The sequence below is a fragment of the Neopsephotus bourkii genome, unplaced genomic scaffold (assembly GCF_033783945.1).
Source record: "Neopsephotus bourkii isolate Nb327-2 ecotype Australia unplaced genomic scaffold, CSIRO-AGI_Nbou_v1 NB_217, whole genome shotgun sequence".
Lineage (NCBI taxonomy): Eukaryota > Metazoa > Chordata > Aves > Psittaciformes > Psittacidae > Neopsephotus > Neopsephotus bourkii.
Window position 1 is genome coordinate 61421 of NW_026900729.1, and position 17192 is coordinate 78612.

At 67.7% G+C, this 17192-nt stretch overlaps 4 protein-coding genes across 5 annotated transcripts; 3 read left to right on the top strand and 1 right to left on the bottom strand.

Annotated features, from left to right (window-relative positions):
- The first annotated feature begins 310 nt into the window (after positions 1 to 310).
- TOP6BL (TOP6B like initiator of meiotic double strand breaks) lies at positions 311 to 5199 on the top strand. Its single transcript, XM_061344420.1, has 15 exons — positions 311 to 557; positions 636 to 689; positions 768 to 865; positions 1231 to 1299; positions 1384 to 1439; positions 1548 to 1610; positions 2455 to 2653; positions 2745 to 2874; positions 2955 to 3086; positions 3728 to 3849; positions 3929 to 4039; positions 4319 to 4395; positions 4470 to 4660; positions 4877 to 5028; positions 5173 to 5199. Exons 1-15 carry the CDS (start codon positions 365 to 367, stop codon positions 5197 to 5199), a joined length of 1674 nt encoding a protein of 557 aa, XP_061200404.1. The 5' UTR covers positions 311 to 364.
- Positions 5200 to 5351: 152 nt separating this feature from the next.
- On the top strand, positions 5352 to 7679 carry RCE1 (Ras converting CAAX endopeptidase 1). Of its 2 annotated transcripts, none has more exons than XM_061344427.1 (8): positions 5352 to 5563; positions 5872 to 5974; positions 6059 to 6142; positions 6228 to 6306; positions 6511 to 6678; positions 6755 to 6826; positions 7209 to 7271; positions 7350 to 7679. In XM_061344427.1, exons 1-8 carry the CDS (start codon positions 5361 to 5363, stop codon positions 7571 to 7573), a joined length of 996 nt encoding a protein of 331 aa, XP_061200411.1. In that variant the 5' UTR covers positions 5352 to 5360; the 3' UTR covers positions 7574 to 7679. The 2 variants fall into 2 exon arrangements, with proteins under 2 accessions (XP_061200411.1, XP_061200410.1); XM_061344426.1 differs by having other exon boundaries at positions 6781 to 6826.
- A 528-nt stretch (positions 7680 to 8207) lies between these two features.
- ZBTB3 (zinc finger and BTB domain containing 3) lies at positions 8208 to 10019 on the bottom strand. Its single transcript, XM_061344428.1, has 2 exons — positions 9747 to 10019; positions 8208 to 9439 (listed from the first exon to the last, which is right to left on the bottom strand). Exon 2 carries the CDS (start codon positions 9412 to 9414, stop codon positions 8218 to 8220), a length of 1197 nt encoding a protein of 398 aa, XP_061200412.1. The 5' UTR covers positions 9415 to 9439; positions 9747 to 10019; the 3' UTR covers positions 8208 to 8217.
- Positions 10020 to 10285: 266 nt separating this feature from the next.
- GANAB (glucosidase II alpha subunit) lies at positions 10286 to 16882 on the top strand. Its single transcript, XM_061344446.1, has 25 exons — positions 10286 to 10348; positions 10660 to 10761; positions 10846 to 10954; positions 11025 to 11152; positions 11243 to 11422; positions 11751 to 11816; positions 12149 to 12248; positions 12356 to 12434; positions 12532 to 12628; positions 12710 to 12890; positions 12974 to 13127; positions 13204 to 13439; positions 13518 to 13644; positions 13711 to 13790; positions 13990 to 14133; positions 14231 to 14327; positions 14407 to 14508; positions 14592 to 14835; positions 15517 to 15581; positions 15676 to 15752; positions 15857 to 15931; positions 16024 to 16137; positions 16210 to 16322; positions 16395 to 16495; positions 16578 to 16882. Exons 1-25 carry the CDS (start codon positions 10329 to 10331, stop codon positions 16685 to 16687), a joined length of 2901 nt encoding a protein of 966 aa, XP_061200430.1. The 5' UTR covers positions 10286 to 10328; the 3' UTR covers positions 16688 to 16882.
- The last annotated feature ends 310 nt before the right edge of the window (positions 16883 to 17192 follow it).

Here is a 17192-nt window from a genome sequence, read left to right on the forward strand (position 1 = left end):
TCCCCCCCTCACTTCGTTTGACCCGCCATCTGTCACCATGGCAACTGCCCCTCCTCCCCCCCCGGGGCAGGCCTCAGGTGGAAGCGCCCGCCCTGGTTGCCGTGGCGACGCGGCTGCGCTGGCCCCGCCCATGGGAGGGAGGGGCTGTGCCCCCGCCCGTTGCCATAGTGACCGCCCCTCCCTGCTTGGGGGCGGTGGTGGTGGCCTTGGCGCCCCCTTTCCTCCACGCCGCCAGGGGGCGCTCGCGGGAAAAGGGGAGTTGGGGGGGGTCACAACATGGCGGACCAGGCCGTGCGTTCGGTGAGGGGGGTCAAGGGGGGTCTCTGGGGTCACTGTGGGGCATGGGGGGGGGCTCTGGAGGTCAATGGTGGGGTCAGAGGTCACTGATGGGGATGGGGGTCTCTTGGGGTCCCCTCACCCTGTTTGTCCCCTGCAGGTTCTGGAGCGGCTCCTCCTGGTCCTGCCCCCCCCCAGCAGCGGGGAGCAGAAGGGGGGGTCCCTGCTGGTGGCCCTGGCAGCGGAGGGGGACCTGGCCCAGTCCGGCTGCACCATCACCGGTGGGGGGGGGAGACGAAGGAGGGGAGATGGGGGGGGGGGGGCTTGAGGGGACCCCAACCCCCCCTTTGTCCCTGCAGTGGCGGCCGCCGGGGACCTGACCCAGGGCATCGACACCGAAGCCCTTTTGGGAGGTAGGAACCCCCCCCCGCCCCCCACTGCAGCTCCACCCCTTTCGGGGGGGCCCTCACTGTGCCCCCCCCATCCCGCAGCCACTCTGGGGGTGCCGGTGCTGCCGGGGGTGCCCCATGTCCCTGCTCCGTGCTGCGGCCGCATCCTGCACCAGGCCCGCCTGTGCTTGGCCTTTCAGGTGAGGGGGGGTCCCTCAATCCCCCCCCATTGCTCTCCTTCCCCACACCCAGGGTGACCTTGGGGGGGGCAGAATTGGGGCCGGGGGCCCCGGGGGAGCTCCGGCCCCCGCCACAAGTAGGGCAAGTGGATAAATATAACCGGGGTGGCCTGGTTTGGGGGGGGGGGGAATGACAAAATGGGGTCACGGGGGGGGCAGGCGGCTCCCCAATACCCACAGCAACCCCCAAACTGGTCCCAGTCCCTTGGCAGCGCTGGCGTTGTCCCCGCAAACTGGTGTGAAGCAGCAGGACCGCCCCCCCGAGGTGGGGGTGGCTTTGGGGGGGTTTGGGGTACCCCCCCCACCTCCCCGTGCCCCCCCCCCAGCTCTGTGCCCCCCCCGACTGTGTGCGGCTGCGGCGTTTCCTGCACAAGGCCAGCGTGGTGCGCCCCGAGGTACCAGCACTGGGGGGGGGGACACGTTGGGGTGCACCCAGGGGGGGTCCCAAGGTTGACCCCCCCCTGCCCCGTGCCCCCCAGGTGGAGTTTCACTTGTGTGTCAGCATGAATGGAGCCGTGGCCTCGCACAGCTACGGGTGAGACACCAGGGACCCCCACACACCCTGGGGACCCCCACATCCTATGGACACCCCCGACCTGGGACCCCATGGGGCTGGTGCCAGCCCTGCCCCTGTGTTCTGCAGGAGGGAGAGCGCCTGGACACTGGAGGGAGTGAGGCTGCGGGTCCAGAGCTGGCACTTCGTGCTGTAGGATGGGATGGGATAGGATGGGATGGGATGGGATGGGATGGGGATGAGGGCAGGATGGGGATCGAATGGGGACAGGGTGGGGATGGGAACAGGGATGGGGACAGGATTGGGATGGAGATAGGGAAAGGATGGGGACAGGGAAAGAATGGAAATGAGGATAGGATTGGGATAGGTAAAGGATGTGGATGAAGACAGGGATGGGGATGGGTAAAGGATGGAGATGAAGACAGGGATGGGGATAAGGATAGGATGGGGATAGGTAAAGGATGGGGATGAAGACAGGGATGGGGATAGGTAAAGGACAGGGATGAAGACAGGGATAGGGATGGAGACAGGATGGGGATAGGTAAAGGATGATGATGGGATGTGGATGAAGACAGGAATGGGGATAGGTAAAGGATAGGGATGAAGACAGGGATGGGGATAAGTAAAGGATGGGGATGAAGACAGGGATGGGGATAGGTAAAGGATAGGGATGAAGACAGGGATGGGGATAGGTAAAGGATGATGAGGATAGGATGTGGATGACAGGGATGGGGATAGGTAAAGGACAGGGATGAAGACAGGGATGGGGATGGAGACAGGATGGGGATGGAATGGGGACAGGGATGATGACAGGGAGGGGATGAGATGGGGATAACGACAGGATGGGACCAGGCCAGGGCAGCTCAGGGGTAATGGGATGGGCAGGGGGTGGCTCAGGGTCCCCAGGATGCAGAGGGGGTGGCAGGGGGGGTTCATCAGGACATGGACGTGATCCCTGGGGGCTGTCCCGGGGGATGCTGCACAACCCGGGCTGCATCCGGATGGGCCCAGCACCCTCCTCCTGTCTCTCCCCCAGCTCCAGGCCCACAGCCCCTGCGGGTGCCCCCCCCTGCAGCAGGATCCACCCCACACTGGGGCCCCCCATCCGCCTGCGGGTGCCCCCCACCGCGGTGGCCGCAGGGCTCGGGGGGGAGCTGAGCCTGGTCCCTGCAGCTGCCTTGTGCCCCTGCCTGCGCCGGGCCCCCAACCGGCCCTGCCGCCTCGACACCATCGCCATATCCCAGTGTTCCCAGTGGGATCCAGGAGGGAACTGGGGCGGGGGGGGGGCACACATGGGGCCAGGCCGTTGTCCTTGACCGGTGCCACTTGTTCCTGTTCGACCCCGCGGGGCTCCCGGCCGCGGCGCCCCGGTTCTTCCAGGATCCCTTTTGGGTGGCAGATTGGGAGCAATTCGGCTTCAGTGCGACCCCCCGTGCCCAGAGGGAGGGGGAGGAAGGTGAGGGGGGTGTCTGGGGACAACAAGGGGGGGCCCCACCAGTGGCAGCACCCCCAGTGCCCCCCATCTTGTCCCTGCAGAGCTGGTGACCCCCGATGCCACCTACACGGTGCAGCAGGGAGCGGGTGGCCCCGATGGGGACCAGCACCCCCAGAGCCTCCTGCTCTTCCTCTTCCTCCAGCACGAGGACCCCTTCCAGGCGTACGATGACAGTGAGTGGGGCTGGGGGGGCTGAGGCTGGGGGTGTCCCCATTGTCCAGGGGTGTCCCCATGGTCTTGGGGGTGTCCCCATGGTCTGGGGAGGTCCCCATTGTTCAGGGGTGCCCCTATGGTCTTGGGGTTGTCTCTGTCATACAGGGGTATCCCCATGGTCTAAGGGGTGTCCCCATGGTCTGGGGGGTGTCTCTGTCATACAGGGGTATCCCCATGGTCCAGGGGTGTCCCCATGGTCTGGGGGGGTCCCCATTGTCCAGGGGTGTCCCCATGGTCTGGGGGGTGTCTCTGTCATACAGGGGTATCCGATGGTCTAAGGGGTGTCCCCATGGTCTGGGGGGGTCCCCATGGTCTGAGGGGTGTCCCCATGGTCTGGGGGGTGTCTCTGTCATACAGGGGTATCCCCATGGTCTAAGGGGTGTCCCCATGGTCTGGGGGTGTCCCCATTGTCCAGGGGTGTCCCCATGGTCTGGGGGTGTCCCCATTGTCCAGGGGTGTCCCCATGGTCTAAGGGGTGTCCCCATGGTCTGGGGGGTGTCTCTGTCATACAGGGGTATCCCCATGGTCTAAGGGGTGTCCCCATGGTCTGGGGGTGTCCCCATGGTCCGGGGCTGTCCCCATCTGTCCCCTGTCCCCGCAGGCACCCGCCCGGTGCTGCTGCAGCACCTGGAGCAGACGCTGTGGAGCAGCCGCCCCGCACTGGCCCGCGGGCTCCGGACCCTGGTGCACCCCATGCTGGGGGAGCTGCGCCGGCGGCACGAGGTGGGTGCCGCACATGGGGGGGGGTGTTTGGGGGGGGGGGCACCAGCACCCCCATTGACTCCCCCTTCCCATCCCGCAGGCCCAGCAGCGCCTGGCACGGTCCCTCTGTGTCGCACTGGATGCGGTGACGGCCGTGGTGACCGGGAGCACCAGCACCCGGTTCCGCCGGGGCTGCCTGCGCGCCATGCAGGTACCGGGAGGGGGGGGCACACGGACCCCCGAGGTGAAGGGGGGGCTCTGGTGGGGGGTCTCACCCCCTGCTCCCCTTCCTGGTGTCCCCACAGGTCCAGGACACCCCGGCTTTGGTGGCGGCCGCTCGGCGGAGCTTGGCTGAGGTCACCCACAGGCGGCTGCTGCCCGTCGGCTCCTGCGAGACCCCCGGGGCCCCCCAGGGGGGTGAGGGTCATGGCGGGGTGGGGGTTCACAGCCATCCCCCCAGCCCCACGGACCCGCCTTTGACCCCTCCCAGGGTCCCCATTGGAGCATCCCCGTGTGCGGAGCGGGCAAATGGAGGAGGAGGAAGAGGAGGAGGATGAGGAGAGGCAGGTGGGTGTCACTGGGTGGGGGCCCCCCCTTTTACTCCCCCATTAAACCCCATTGACACCCCCCCCATCCCGCAGGTGTTGCTGCAGGAGATGGCCCAATGGATGGCCTAAGGGACAGGGATGGAGCCCACCCCTCTGCCATGTGCCAGCCCAGTTCACCCAGTTCACCCGGTCCCAGCTGGTTCTGGCAGTCCCAGTCCAGTTCCCCCAGTTGGTCCCAGTTTCCTTTGTTGGTCCTAGTGCCACAGTTGCTCCCTGTTCTTCCAGTTGTTCCTAGTTTCCCCACTGGTCCCAGTTCTCCCAGTTGGTCCCAGTTCTCCCAGTCACTTCGAGTCCACCACTGGTCCCAGTTCTCCAGTCAATTCCAGTCCCCCACTGGTCACATTTCCCTACTGGTCCCACTTCTCCCAGTCAATTTCAGTTCCCCACTGCTCCCAATCCCCCACAGGTCCCAGTTCTTCCACTGGTGGCAGTTATCCCAGTCACTTACATTTCTCCCAGTCACTCCCAGTTCCCCACTGGTCCCAGTTCCCTACTGGTCCCAGTTCTTCCACTGGTGGCAGTTATCCCAGTCACTTACATTTCTCCTAGTCACTCCCAGTTCCCCACTGGTCCCAGTTCCCTACTGGTCCCAGTTAATTCCAGTTCCCCACTGGTCCCAATCCCTCATTGGTCCCAGCTCTCCCAGTTGCTCCCAGTCCCCCACTGGTCCCAGTTTTCCCAGTTGCTCCGTTTCGCCCCACTCGGTCCCAGTTCTCCCCCATATTTTCCCACTCAGTTCCCACGCCGTTGCCCCGCACCCTGACGCCCCGCCCCGGTAACCACGCTCCACCTCAAGCCCCGCCCACCTCAAACCGCGCCCATTTCTCCAATCCCCGCCCCCGCGCCCCCGCCCTGCAGCACCTGGCGCTGGCCCCGCCCCTCCAGCCCAGGCCCCGCCCCCGGGGCTGGCCCCGCCCCCCCGCCATGGCGCTGTCGCAGCCCGCGGGCGCCTCGTCCTGGGCCGCGGCCGCACCGGCTCGAACCGGGCCGGGCCCCGGAGCGGGCCCCGGAGGGGCTCCGGCCCCCGCCGCCGGCCCCGGGCCGTGCTGGGCCGCGGTGCTCGCCTGCCTCAGCCTGGCCTGCTCCTACGTGGGCAGCCTCTACGTGTGGGGCAGCCCCCTGCCGCGGTACGGGCCGGGGCGGCGCTGGGGGCGGTCTCGGGGGGGGCTGTAGGGTCCGTGGGGGTCTGTAGGGGATGTGGGGGGGTCTGTAGGGCACCGGGGAGGCTGGGCTGGGCTGTAGCGTACCCGGCGGGGTTTAAGTGGTACCTGGGGGGTGGAGTGCATTGAGGGCACTCGGGACGGGGGCTGTCGGTCATTGGGGGGTTATGGAGTACTGGGAGGGCTTGAGGGAGCTCCTTAGTGTCTGTGGGGTGGGGGCAATGCGGGGCAGCCCCTCCCACCCCCCCACTGAGCCCCCCCCCCCTTGGCCACAGGGACCATCCATCTGTCATCAAGCGGCGCTTCACCAGCGTCCTGGTGGTGTCGGGGCTGTCCCCGGCCTTTGTGTGGCTCTGGAAGGAGCTGACGGGTGTCAAGGTGAGTGGGGGGGGGCTGTGCCCCGGATGGGGGGGAGGGGGAACCCCCACATGTGGTGCTCACCCCCCCATTTCCTCCCCACAGCTCGACACCCCCTTGCCAGCACTGCTGGGGCTGCGCCTGGAGGGGCTGGTGCCGGCCACGCTGCTGCCACTGCTGCTCACCATGGTACGTGTGGGGCTGGGGGGGGGGCACCAGCCCCCTGATCACCCCCCCCCCCACAAGCCACCTTTAAGCCCCCCATGCCCCCCAGATCCTTTTCCTGGGACCCCTCATCCAGCTCTCCATGGACTGTCCCTGGCGCTGGCTCGATGGCATCAGGGTGGCTTTTGGTAAGGGGGGGACACAACTTCCAGGGGGGGACCCAACCAGGGTGCTGGGTAACGGGGGGCGGGGGGAGCTGTTGGGCATTGATGGGGTTTGGGGGGGGTGGAACTGTGGGGTCAGGGAGCAGTGAATGGGGCAGTGGGTTTGGGGGGCAGCAGGAGGAGGTTTGGGGTCCATCCTTCCCCCCCGAACCCCCCTTTGTCCCGCAGACCCCCGGTTCTGGGCGCTGTGCCTGGGGGACGTGCGCTGGCTGCGGAACCAGGTGGTGGCCCCGCTGACGGAGGAGCTGGTGTTCCGTGCCTGCATGCTGCCCATGCTGGTGCCCTGCACCGGGCCCGGCCCCGCCGTCCTCGCTTGCCCCCTCTTCTTCGGTGTGGGTGAGTGAACCCCATGCTGGGGACCCCCCCTTGGGCCCCCCAAACCGACCCTCACAGCCCCCTTCTCATCCCCCAGCCCATTTCCACCATGTCATTGAGCAGCTCCGGTTCCGACAGGGCTCTATCAGCAGCATCTTCATGTCAGCAGGTACTGCTATGGGGGCCCTGGGGGGAGGCAGGTACTGCTATGGGGGCCCGGGGAGGGGGGGTGGGAGGAGCTTGGAGGGGGGTATGGGGTGGTTGGGGCAGGGTAGGGTGCCTGGGGGGACACATAGGGTGACACATTTGGAGTGCCTGGGGGGCACATAGTGTTCTTAAGGGGGATTTGGAGTGCCTGGGGGGGATATTGGGGTGCTGGGGGAGGCACATAGGGTGCTCGAGGGAGACTTGGGCTGCCTGGAGGGGAGATACTGGGGTGCTGAAGGATAACTTGGGGTGTCTTGGGGGGAGATGTGGGATGCCTGGAGCAGTGTGGGGAGCCTGGGGGGGATCCCACACCCCTCCAAACCCCCTCTTCCTCCTTCCCAAAGCTTTCCAGTTCTCCTACACCGCCGTCTTCGGCGCCTACACGGCCTTCCTCTTCCTCAGGACAGGTAGGTGCAAGCCGAGGGGGTACAGCGGGTCCGGGGGGTGTCTCCATGGCTCTGTCGGTCTGTCCATCCCTCCCGCAGGTCACCTGGCGGGCCCGGTGCTGTGTCATTCCTTCTGCAACTCCATGGGCTTCCCGGCGGTGGGGGCGGCACTGGAGCACCCCCGGCGCCGAGCGCTGCTGCCCTGTTACCTGCTGGGGGTCCTGCTCTTCCTCCTGCTCCTGCACCCCCTCACCGAGCCGGCTTTCTTCGGGGGGACCCCGGCCTGTGCCCCGCGCCCCGGGGGCCCCCCTGCCTGCTCCTGACCCGGGTGTGGGGGCGCCCGCCCTGGCCCCCGCCACCCCCAAACCCCCTTTTTATAGGTGCCGCCGCACAGAGCTCTATTTTTGTGATTAAAGTGCTTTAAGCCTTCGTGTGGTGGGATTGAATGTGACTGGGGTGGATTGGGAAGGACTGGGATGGGACAGGGATGGATTGGGAAGGATGGGGACAGGACTGGGAGAGATTGGGAGAAGACCACGCAGTGTCTGTGGTCTACTGGGACAGAACGAAGCAGGACCTGGGGCTGATTGGGCTGGACTGGGATTCGGCCCTGTTATAACTGGGATGGGGCTGGGGATGGACTGGGGTTCATCCCCAGTCAAACTGGGATGGGTCCGGAGGCAGCTCCCGAGTTCCTCCTTCCCGCCAGGGGGCAGCAAAGGAGCGCGCAGACGCTCTGCCCCAGCAGATGCGCTGGTGACCACGCTCAGCCATTGGGCAGGCGACAGCCAATAGGAGCGCGGCGTGGGCGTGGCGCCAAGCCACGCCCCCTCAAGGACCACCCTTTTCCAGCGGTGCTTTATTCCCGCGCTGCACCACGTGACTGCCGTACACCCGCTCGGCCCCGCCCCCGGTCCCGCCCTCCCGCCGGCGCCCCCCGGGTCCTGCCGCCCGCCGGCCGGCCCCGTTAGGGGGGGTTGTCGCAGTCACGGTCGTGGTCGCTGTGGGCTCCGCCGCGGGTGGGCGGCCCGTGGCTGTGGGCCTTGCGGATATGGCGGTAGAGGTCCCCGGACTGGGTGTAGCTGCGCAGGCAATGGCGGCACTCGTAGGGACGCTCCCGCGTGTGCACGGTGGCGTGGCGCCGCAGGGTGTAGGAGCAGGAGAACGTTTTCCCGCACGTGGGGCAGGTCGGTGCCTCCTCGGTGAAGAGCCCGAAACCCCCGCGCCCCTCCAGCGGTGGCAGGAACAGCGGCTCCCGCAGCGCTGGCAGCCCGAATGGCAGCGGCTCCCCCGATGCCTCCCCGAAGGTCGCAGGCCGCGGGGCACGGGCTGGCGCCGGGAAGAGGCTGGCAGAGCGGCGGGTGCCCGCCTCGGGCTCCTCGTCGGAGATGACAATGGCTTCCACTTTAACAGCAGCAGGCAGCAGCCCCCCAGGGGCAGCGGGAGCCCAGGGCCCTGCGCAGAGCCCCCCCGGGGCGGGCAGCTCGCTCCCAGGGAAGGCGGTGCGAGGGGCGGCCTCCGTCGAGCTGCTGGGGCTGGGGAGGGGCAGCTCCGGTGCAGCAGCACGGGACCAGTCGCCCTCCATGCCGGGCTGCGTGGTGTCAGCCACATCCACGCGGGACACGGGCGGCTCGGGGGGGGGCAGTCCCTCCTCCCCACCATCCGCAGCCTCCGGGGCCGGGACGGGGGGGGGCAACAGGGGAGCCCCAGGGCTGGGTGGGCACTGCTGGGGGGCGGCGGGCGGCAGCGGGGGGCTGCCGGGGGCATCCTCCTCCCGCTTGGTGCTGTCGGCCTCAGCCGGGACCCGCGCCTGGAGCTTCTTCTTGCAGAGCTTGACGACGTCGTTCATGTGCAGGTAACTGGCGGCCGCCAGCACGTCCTCCAGCGGCGTGGCGGCCAGCGCCAGCCGCCCCTCGTACATGAACTCCAGGAGCAGCCCGAAGGCGGGCGGCGTCACGATCTCGCTGTTCAGGCACACCAGGTCGCCCTTATCCAGCCGCTCCGCGTAACACATGTGGAAGAAGGCGCTGCAGGCGGCCAGGACCGCGCGGTGCGCAGGGAACGGGGCGCTGCCCACCAGCACGGTGCAGTCGCAGAGGAAGCCCTGGGCCCGCTGCTCCCGCAGCCCCCGCAGCAGCTGCCGGCTGTGCTCGGGGAACTCCATGGTGTCCCGCGGGGCTCTGCCGGCCCTGGAGGGGGGGTGACAGCGTGAGGGGGGGCTGCCCAGGAGGCCCCTGTCAGCCCCGGTCAGCCCCAATACGGCCCGGTCAGCCCCAGCAGGACCCGGTCAGCCCCGGTGCGGCCCGGTCAGCCCCAGCAGGACCCGTTTAGCCCCGGTACGGCCCGGTCAGCCCCAGCAGGACCCGTTTAGCCCCGGTACGGCCCGGTCAGCCCCAGCAGGACCCGTTCAGCCCCGGTACGGCCCGGTCAGCCCCGCTGCGGCCCGCTCCATCCCGCTAGACCCGCCCCAGCTCCGTGATCCCCGTCCCCACTCACCACAAAGCGACGGCCTACCGACGCCCCGCCCCTCCGCGCTGATTGGCAGTCAGCTCGGCCAGCCTCTCCTGCTCTCATTGGTCAGATCACCTGCCGCTAAAAATGCCGGGACGATGAGGGTAAGAGGCGCCTGTTGATTGGTGGCTTCCCACTGTCACTTATAGAAGAGGGCTGCTGATTGGCTTCTGCCGAGAAGAGGCGGGCCGATGCGGCCTTGGCCGTGGTTGCTATGACCGCGGGGCGGAGCGTTGCCGGGGAAGCCCGCAGCGCGGGGGAGGGGGGGGGGGGGGGCAGGTCTCCGGGCAGTGCATGTGTTTTGATTGGGCGCTCAGGTGTGTCACTCATCTGTTCCGCGCTTTCATTGGTCTGCCTTTCCCCGTACAAGGTGTGCGCCTATCCCGCGCTCTGATTGGTGGGAGTTCCCTTCTGTCATACCGGGATGGAGAGGGGCGGGGCTATGGTCTCCATGGCAACCAAGCCGGCGGCCCGCTATGGGGGTGTGGCCGGGGCGGGGCTCTCCTCAGCCAATGGTACTCGCGGCGTGAGGCCAGGGGCGGGGTCAAGGGTCAGCTCCGATCCAAGATGGCGGCAGCGGCGGGGAGGTGAGCGTGCGCCGCGGGAACCGCGTCCTTCCCCCCCTCCCCCCAACCGGATCCCCTCCCCCCCGGGACCCGCGCACTGGGACGCCCCCACCCCCACCCCTTCGGGACCCCCAATCCCCCCCATCGCCCCCCCGGGGCGCCCCATTCCGCGTCTGGTCCCGGCACCGATGCCCCCCCCCCCTTGTCCCGTTTCCTCCCCCGTCGGTCCCGATCTGTTTCCGCCGCTTCCCCTCGGTCCGTTCCCCGCGGTGTCGGAGGCGGCGCCGCGGCCCTGCCCTTCGCCCCGACCCGCCCTGCCCGTCCCCCCGCAGGCGGCGGCCGGCGGCGCTGCTCTGCGCTGCGCTCTGCCTCGGGGCAGCCCTCGCCGTGGACCGCAGCAACTTCAAGACGTGCGAGCAAAGCGGGTTCTGCCGGTGGGTACCGGGGGGAGCCTGGGAGGGGGCAGCGGCCGGGCCGGGGCCGCGCTCAGCCTCTTTCCGCCCCGCTTCTTCCCTCAGGCGCCAGCGCGGCCTCAGCCCCGGGCAGTCTCCGTACCGAGCCCTGTTGGAGTCGCTGCAGCTCGGGCCCGATGCCGCCAGGATGCAGCTCATCAATGAGGCCACCAAGGTCCGGCCGGGGCCGGGGAGGGGGCTGCGGTGGCCGGGGCCGTCCTGCTGATACCGTGACCCCCGTCCAGGTCCCGCTGCTGCTGGAGCTGTGGGGGCTGCAGGGCAACATGACCCGGATCCGCATCAAGGAGCTGAACCCGCTGCGGCCGCGGTTCGAGGTCCCCGATGTGCTGGTGGCGGAGCCGCCGGTGGAGCGGTGAGCACCGGGATGGGGGGGACACGCAGGGACGGGGGGGTGCGGGGCCGAGGTGCAAGGAGCCGCTTTCAACACCCCCGTTCCCGGCAGGCTGGCGGTGACGGGGAGGGACGAGGGGAGCTTGGAGCTGTCGCTGGGCCCGGCGGGACACCGGCTGCTGGTGACGGAGAAGCCGTTCCGCATGGACCTGCTGCGGGGCCGGGAGCTGCTCTGCAGCATCAATGCCCGCGGGCTCCTCTTCTTCGAGCACCTCCGGCAGCGCCGGGACTCGTGAGTGTGGCTGGGGGGGGGCACCGGTTCCATCCCCACATTCCCACCCCATTGGGACAGCCAGAAAACACCCCCCCCCCCCCCCCCCATCCCCGGGGTGCCCCCGTTCCCTGCTGGACCCTTCCCAGTGAAGGTAAACCCCAGGGAAGGGGGGGAGCGGGGAGCAGCAGCGCTCTGAGGGTCCCCCCGAAAGGGAGGGCAGGCCATGGGGAAAGGGGCGGGGGGAAGCCGGGCCGGGCTGTGTCCGTCTGTCCGTCCGGCGCCTCCTTGCACTGACTCTTGGCTGTTTCTGTTTCTGGCTGCGCTTCCCCCCCTGCCCGCGCCCCAGTTTCTCGGATAAACTTAGTAGCTCGGTCGGTAGCTTGTGGGATAAGATCAAGACCCTTTTCCATAGGTAAATCTGTGGCTTCTGCTGCTGTCTCTGCCCCCCTCCACTCCCCTGCCCTCCCCGTGGGACCCCCCCCTACCCCAGGCTCCAGTGGGAGGGAGGAGGAGCCAGGAGCTGCTGGGGCCATCCCTGTCCCCCTAGAAGTGAGGAGCTGCTCCCCCTGATTGAGCTGGGGGGTGGTTGTTGGGGTGCTCCCCCCATCTCGGGTCCCCAATCAAGTGCCTTTGCGGGTGTCCTGTGTGTGTCTGTCTCTCACTGCAAACCTGCTGCGTGTCTCATTTGGCCCTGCAGTGACTGGGGTGCTCCAACACCCCATAACTGCTCCTTCCCCCCCCCAGGGACACCCCCAGGGAGCCCACAGCAGAGGAGGGGGCAGCTGCTGAGGGGCAGGAGGAAGCTGCTGGTGGGACGGAGGAGGCTGGTGACCAGAGCGAGAAGGTGTCACAGGGATGGGGGGCTCTGGGTGAGGGGATGGCGGCCAGCAGGGAGCTGGGCCCCCCTTTGTTTTGGGAGACCCCATTTCCTTACCCATCCCTTACCCACAGCCCCCAGAGGCTGAGACTGCAGAGGAGCCGGGCACCTGGGAAGAGACATTCAAGACGCACACAGACACCAAGCCCAATGGTGAGCCCCATCCTGTGGCTGATGGGGGGTGTCAGTGTGGGGAGTGGGGTCCCAGTTTCACCCCCCCCCCCCCCCGCTTTTCCCTCTCCCACCACAGGACCCACCTCAGTGGGGCTGGATTTCTCCCTGCCCGGCTTCGAGCACGTCTATGGCATCCCTGAGCACGCCGAGAGCCTGCGGCTGCGCACCACCGAGTGAGCAGCAGGAGGGCATGGGGAGGGGGGGGTGACGGTGGCATCAACCGGGGGGGGCACTGACCCGCTGGCTTCCTGCAGGGGGGGGGACCCGTATCGCCTCTACAACCTGGACGTCTTCCAGTACGAGCTCTACAACCCCATGGCCCTGTACGGCTCCGTCCCACTGCTCCTGGCACACAGCGCCCGCCGCACCCTCGGCATCTTCTGGCTCAATGCTGCCGAGACCTGGGTTGACATCAGCTCCAACACGGCCGGGAAGGTGCGGGGCAGGGGATGGGGGTCCTGGGGGGGGGGGGGGGGGGTGCAGTTGGGGTGCTGACACCCCCTTTCCGCTGCTGGCAGACGCTCTTTGGGAAGCTGCTGGATTACATGCAGGGCGGAGGGGAGACCCCGCAGACCGACGTGCGCTGGATGTCGGAGAGCGGCGTCATCGACGTCTTCCTGCTGCTGGGCCCCGCGCCTGCCGCCGTCATGGGGCAGTACGCTGCCCTCACCGGTACACCGCGGGCAAGGGGTGCACCCTGCACCACGCAGGGACCCCGTTCCGAGCCTCGCTGTGCCCCCCACAACAGGCACTCAGGCGCTGCCCCCCCTCTTCGCTTTGGGGTACCACCAGAGCCGCTGGAACTACAACGACGAGGAGGATGTGGCCGCGGTGGAGAGGGGCTTTGAGGAGCACGCTGTCCCCTGCGACGTGCTCTGGCTGGACATCGAGCACGCCGATGGCAAGCGTTACTTCACGTGGGACCCCAGCAAGTTCCCCCGGCCCCGGGCCATGCTGGAGCAACTGGCTGCGAAGAAACGCAAGGTGGGAGGCCCCAGCAAGGGACTTGGGGGGGCTGTGGGACCCCCCTCGGGGTGCTGACGTGGGTCTTTGTCCCCCCAGATGGTCAGCATCGTGGACCCCCACATCAAGGTGGACAGTGGGTACCGTGTCCACACTGAGCTGCGCTCGCGCGGCTTCTATGTCAAGACAAAGGATGGGAGTGACTACGAGGGCTGGTGCTGGCCGGGTGAGTGGGGCTGGGGGAGCCCTGGGGGGTTCTGGGGGGGTCACACTGACCCTGCGCTGTCCCCAGGCTCTGCTGCGTACCCCGACTTCACCAACCCTGAGATGCGTGCGTGGTGGGCATCCATGTTCGCATACGACCAGTATGAGGTGAGGAGTTGCTGCCAGCGGGTTTGTGCCCCCCCACCAGTGTCAGCCCCCCCCCAAGTCACTGTCACCCCCCCATTGCCCTTTAGCTCTCACAGCACCATCTCCCTGTATTGCTCGTGTCCTCCCGCAAGCTGCTGTGACCCCCTCTTCTCTGTTTACCCCCCCATGCCCCCCCCCTCACCATGGAGCCCCCCCCCAGGGCTCAACCGAGATCCTCTTCACATGGAACGACATGAACGAGCCCTCGGTGTTCAGCGGCCCCGAGGTGACGATGCACAAGGATGCCGTGCACCACGGCGGCTGGGAGCACCGTGACGTCCACAACCTCTATGGCCTCTATGTGGTGGGTAAAGTCCCCCCCCCGAACCCCATTTTGCCCTCCACCTTCATGGGGTGGGGGGGGGAGTCCATTATGGCCTCTTCCTCTCCTCTCCCCACAGCAAATGGCAACGGCCGAGGGGCAGATCCAGCGCTCGGGGGGGCAGCACCGGCCCTTTGTGCTGAGCCGCGCTTTCTTCGCCGGCTCCCAGCGCTATGGTGAGGGTTGGGGGGTGCCCCCCCCCCCCCGTCTCTTTGTGTCCCCCATCCTCTTCCTCACCCCCCCCTCCTCTCCCAGGCGCTGTGTGGACGGGCGACAACGCAGCCGAGTGGGAGCACCTCAAGATTTCCATCCCCATGTGCCTGAGCTTCGGGCTGGCCGGGCTGGCCTTCTGTGGCGGTGAGCGGGGCGAGGCTGGGGGGGGGGTTGCTCCATGTGCTGGGGGGGTCACCCTGAAGCCCTTCCTCCCCCCCCCCCCCCAGCGGACGTGGGGGGCTTCTTTAAGAACCCCGATGCGGAGCTGCTGGTGCGCTGGTACCAGGCGGGCGCCTTCCAGCCCTTCTTCCGCGCCCACGCGCACCTGGACACGGCGCGGCGCGAGCCCTGGCTCTTCGGCGAGGACAACGCGGCGCTGATCCGCGGGGCCGTGCGCCTGCGCTACGCGCTCCTGCCCTTCTGGTACACAGCCTTTTACCACAGCCACCACCACGGCCTGCCCGTCATGAGGTGAGCTCGGGAGCACAGCGTGGGGTGGGGCTGTGGTGGAAGGGAGCTGAAAGCTCCTCCGGATCCAGCCACGGGCAGGGACCCCTTGCACTGGAGCAGCTTGCTCCGAGCCCCTGTGTCCAACCTGGCCAGGGATGGGGCAGCCACAGCTCCTCTGGGCACCCTCACAGGGAAGAGCTTCTCTTAGATCCAACCTGAACTTCCCCTGTTCCAGTCTGACCCCATCAGCCCTTGTCCCATCGCTGCAGCCCCTGCTGAAGGTCCCTGCCCAGCATCCCTGCAGCCACCTTCAGAGCCTGGAGCTGCTCTGAGCTCTCCTCGCAGCTCCTCTCCTCCAGCCCCAATGTTCTCAGCCTGGCTCCTGGGGGAGCTGCTCCAGCCCCTGCTCATCCTCTGGACTTGCTCCAGCAGCTCCGTGTCCTTCCTATACTGAGGCCACCAGAACTGCACACAGGGGGGGGTCTCAAGAGAGCCGAGAAGAAGGGGAGAATCCCTTCCCTGAGCTCTGGGGGTGCAGCCCAGCACATGGGGGGGGTGGTTCTGGGCTCAGGCTCACACTGAACCCTGCTCATGAGGAGCTTCTCACCCACCAACAGCCCCAGGTCATCCTCAGGCTGCTCTGAATCGCTTCTCCCCACAACCTGTGCCCAACACATTCCCCCCCCTCCTCCTCCTCCCTAGGCCGCTGTGGATGGAGTACCCTGAGGACACCACCACCTTCGCCATTGATGATCAGTACTTGCTCGGTGAGAGGAGGTTTCCTCCCGTATTGAGGTGTCTCCACACGAGTCGGGGTCCCCCCACCCTGATGTTGACCCAGCACCCCCGTTCCTTCCCCAGACAGGGCGCTGCTGGTGCACCCCGTCACAGAGCAGGGTGCCCGTGGAGTGCAGGTCTACCTGCCCGGCAAGGGAGAGGTGAGGTTATGGGGGGGCTGCAGGCTTTGGGGGTGGGGGGAATTCAAGCTTTGAGGGGGGTTTGGGGGTCCATTGAACCTCCAACGCCTCCCTGGTACCCCCAGGTCTGGTACGACACCGTCTCCTACCAGAAGCACCATGCACCACAGACGCTCTATGTGCCGGTGACCATGAGCAGTGTGGGTGATGGGGATGGGTTGGGGGGTCCGGAGGGGTCTATGGGGGGGGGGGGGGGTTGAGCACACCTTCACGCCCCCGTTTCCCCCCGCAGGTGCCGGTGTTCCAGCGGGGGGGGACGGTGGTGCCACGGCAGGAGCGGGTGCGACGTTCAACCGAGTGCATGCGGGGGGATCCCTTCACCCTCTACGTGGCCTTGAGCCCTCAGGTCAGTGCAGACCCCCCCGGACCCCCCCCCATTGCCCCTGTAACCCCCCCTGAACCCCCCCATTGTCCGCAGGGCACTGCTGAGGGCGATCTCTTCCTGGACGATGGGAAGAGCTTTGAGTACGAGACAAAGGCGCGTTTCCTCCACCGCCAATTCACCTTTGCTGGCAACACGCTGACAGCCAGGTACCCCCAGCCCCCCCTCAAGGACCCCCCCATCCCCTCTGCACCCCCCAACCTCCTCCTCCTCCCCTGCAGCTCTGCAGACCCCCGGGGCTCCTTTGACACCCCGGTGTGGCTCGAGCGCGTGGTGATCCTGGGGGCAGCGAAACCTGGCACCGTCATTCTCCAGGCTGCGAGTGAGTTTTGGGGGGTGGGGGGGGTGTTGGGGGTCTCCCACCCCCAGGACCCCCCCTCATTTCCCCCGTGTGCCCCCCAAAGATGGCTCTGAGACGCGCCTGGACTTCCAGCACGAGGCTGAGCCCCCCGTCCTCACCGTGCGCAAGCCGGGCGTCCGCATGGGCGACGACTGGGCCATCGTCCTGCGATAATGCAGAGGGGGGGGCCGCTGCCGGGGGGGGGGGGGCTGCTCCTCACACCCCCCCCCCGCTCCCTCTGGGGCCCCCCCACAGCCTCTCTCCCCCCCTCAATCCCCACCCAGGGGCAGGGAGCTCCTGCTGCCCCCTTGGCTGCTGTAGTGGGGGCTGTCCCCCGGTTGGGCTGTGGGGCTGGGGGGGGGTCATTGTTTCTGCCCCCCCCCCGTTTTCCCCCCAAGCATGGGGCTGGGGGGCAAGGGCTGGTGGGGGATGGGGACCAAGGCTCTGTGTGCCCCCCCAGCCCTTCTTGTGCCTCAAACCCTCCCCATCCCCTTCTTCCTCTTTCCTTTCTCCCCCTGCCCTTAACCTGCAGGGGTCAGGAGGGGGGGTGAAGGAACCCCCCCCGTTTCTCTATGGGGCACATGAGGGTTGGTGGGGGCAGATCCGGGCCCCCCCCGCGGCTGGGCGGGGCCAGGGTGGGGGAGGGGTCGGCCCCGGGGGTAATTTTGATAAAAGACAA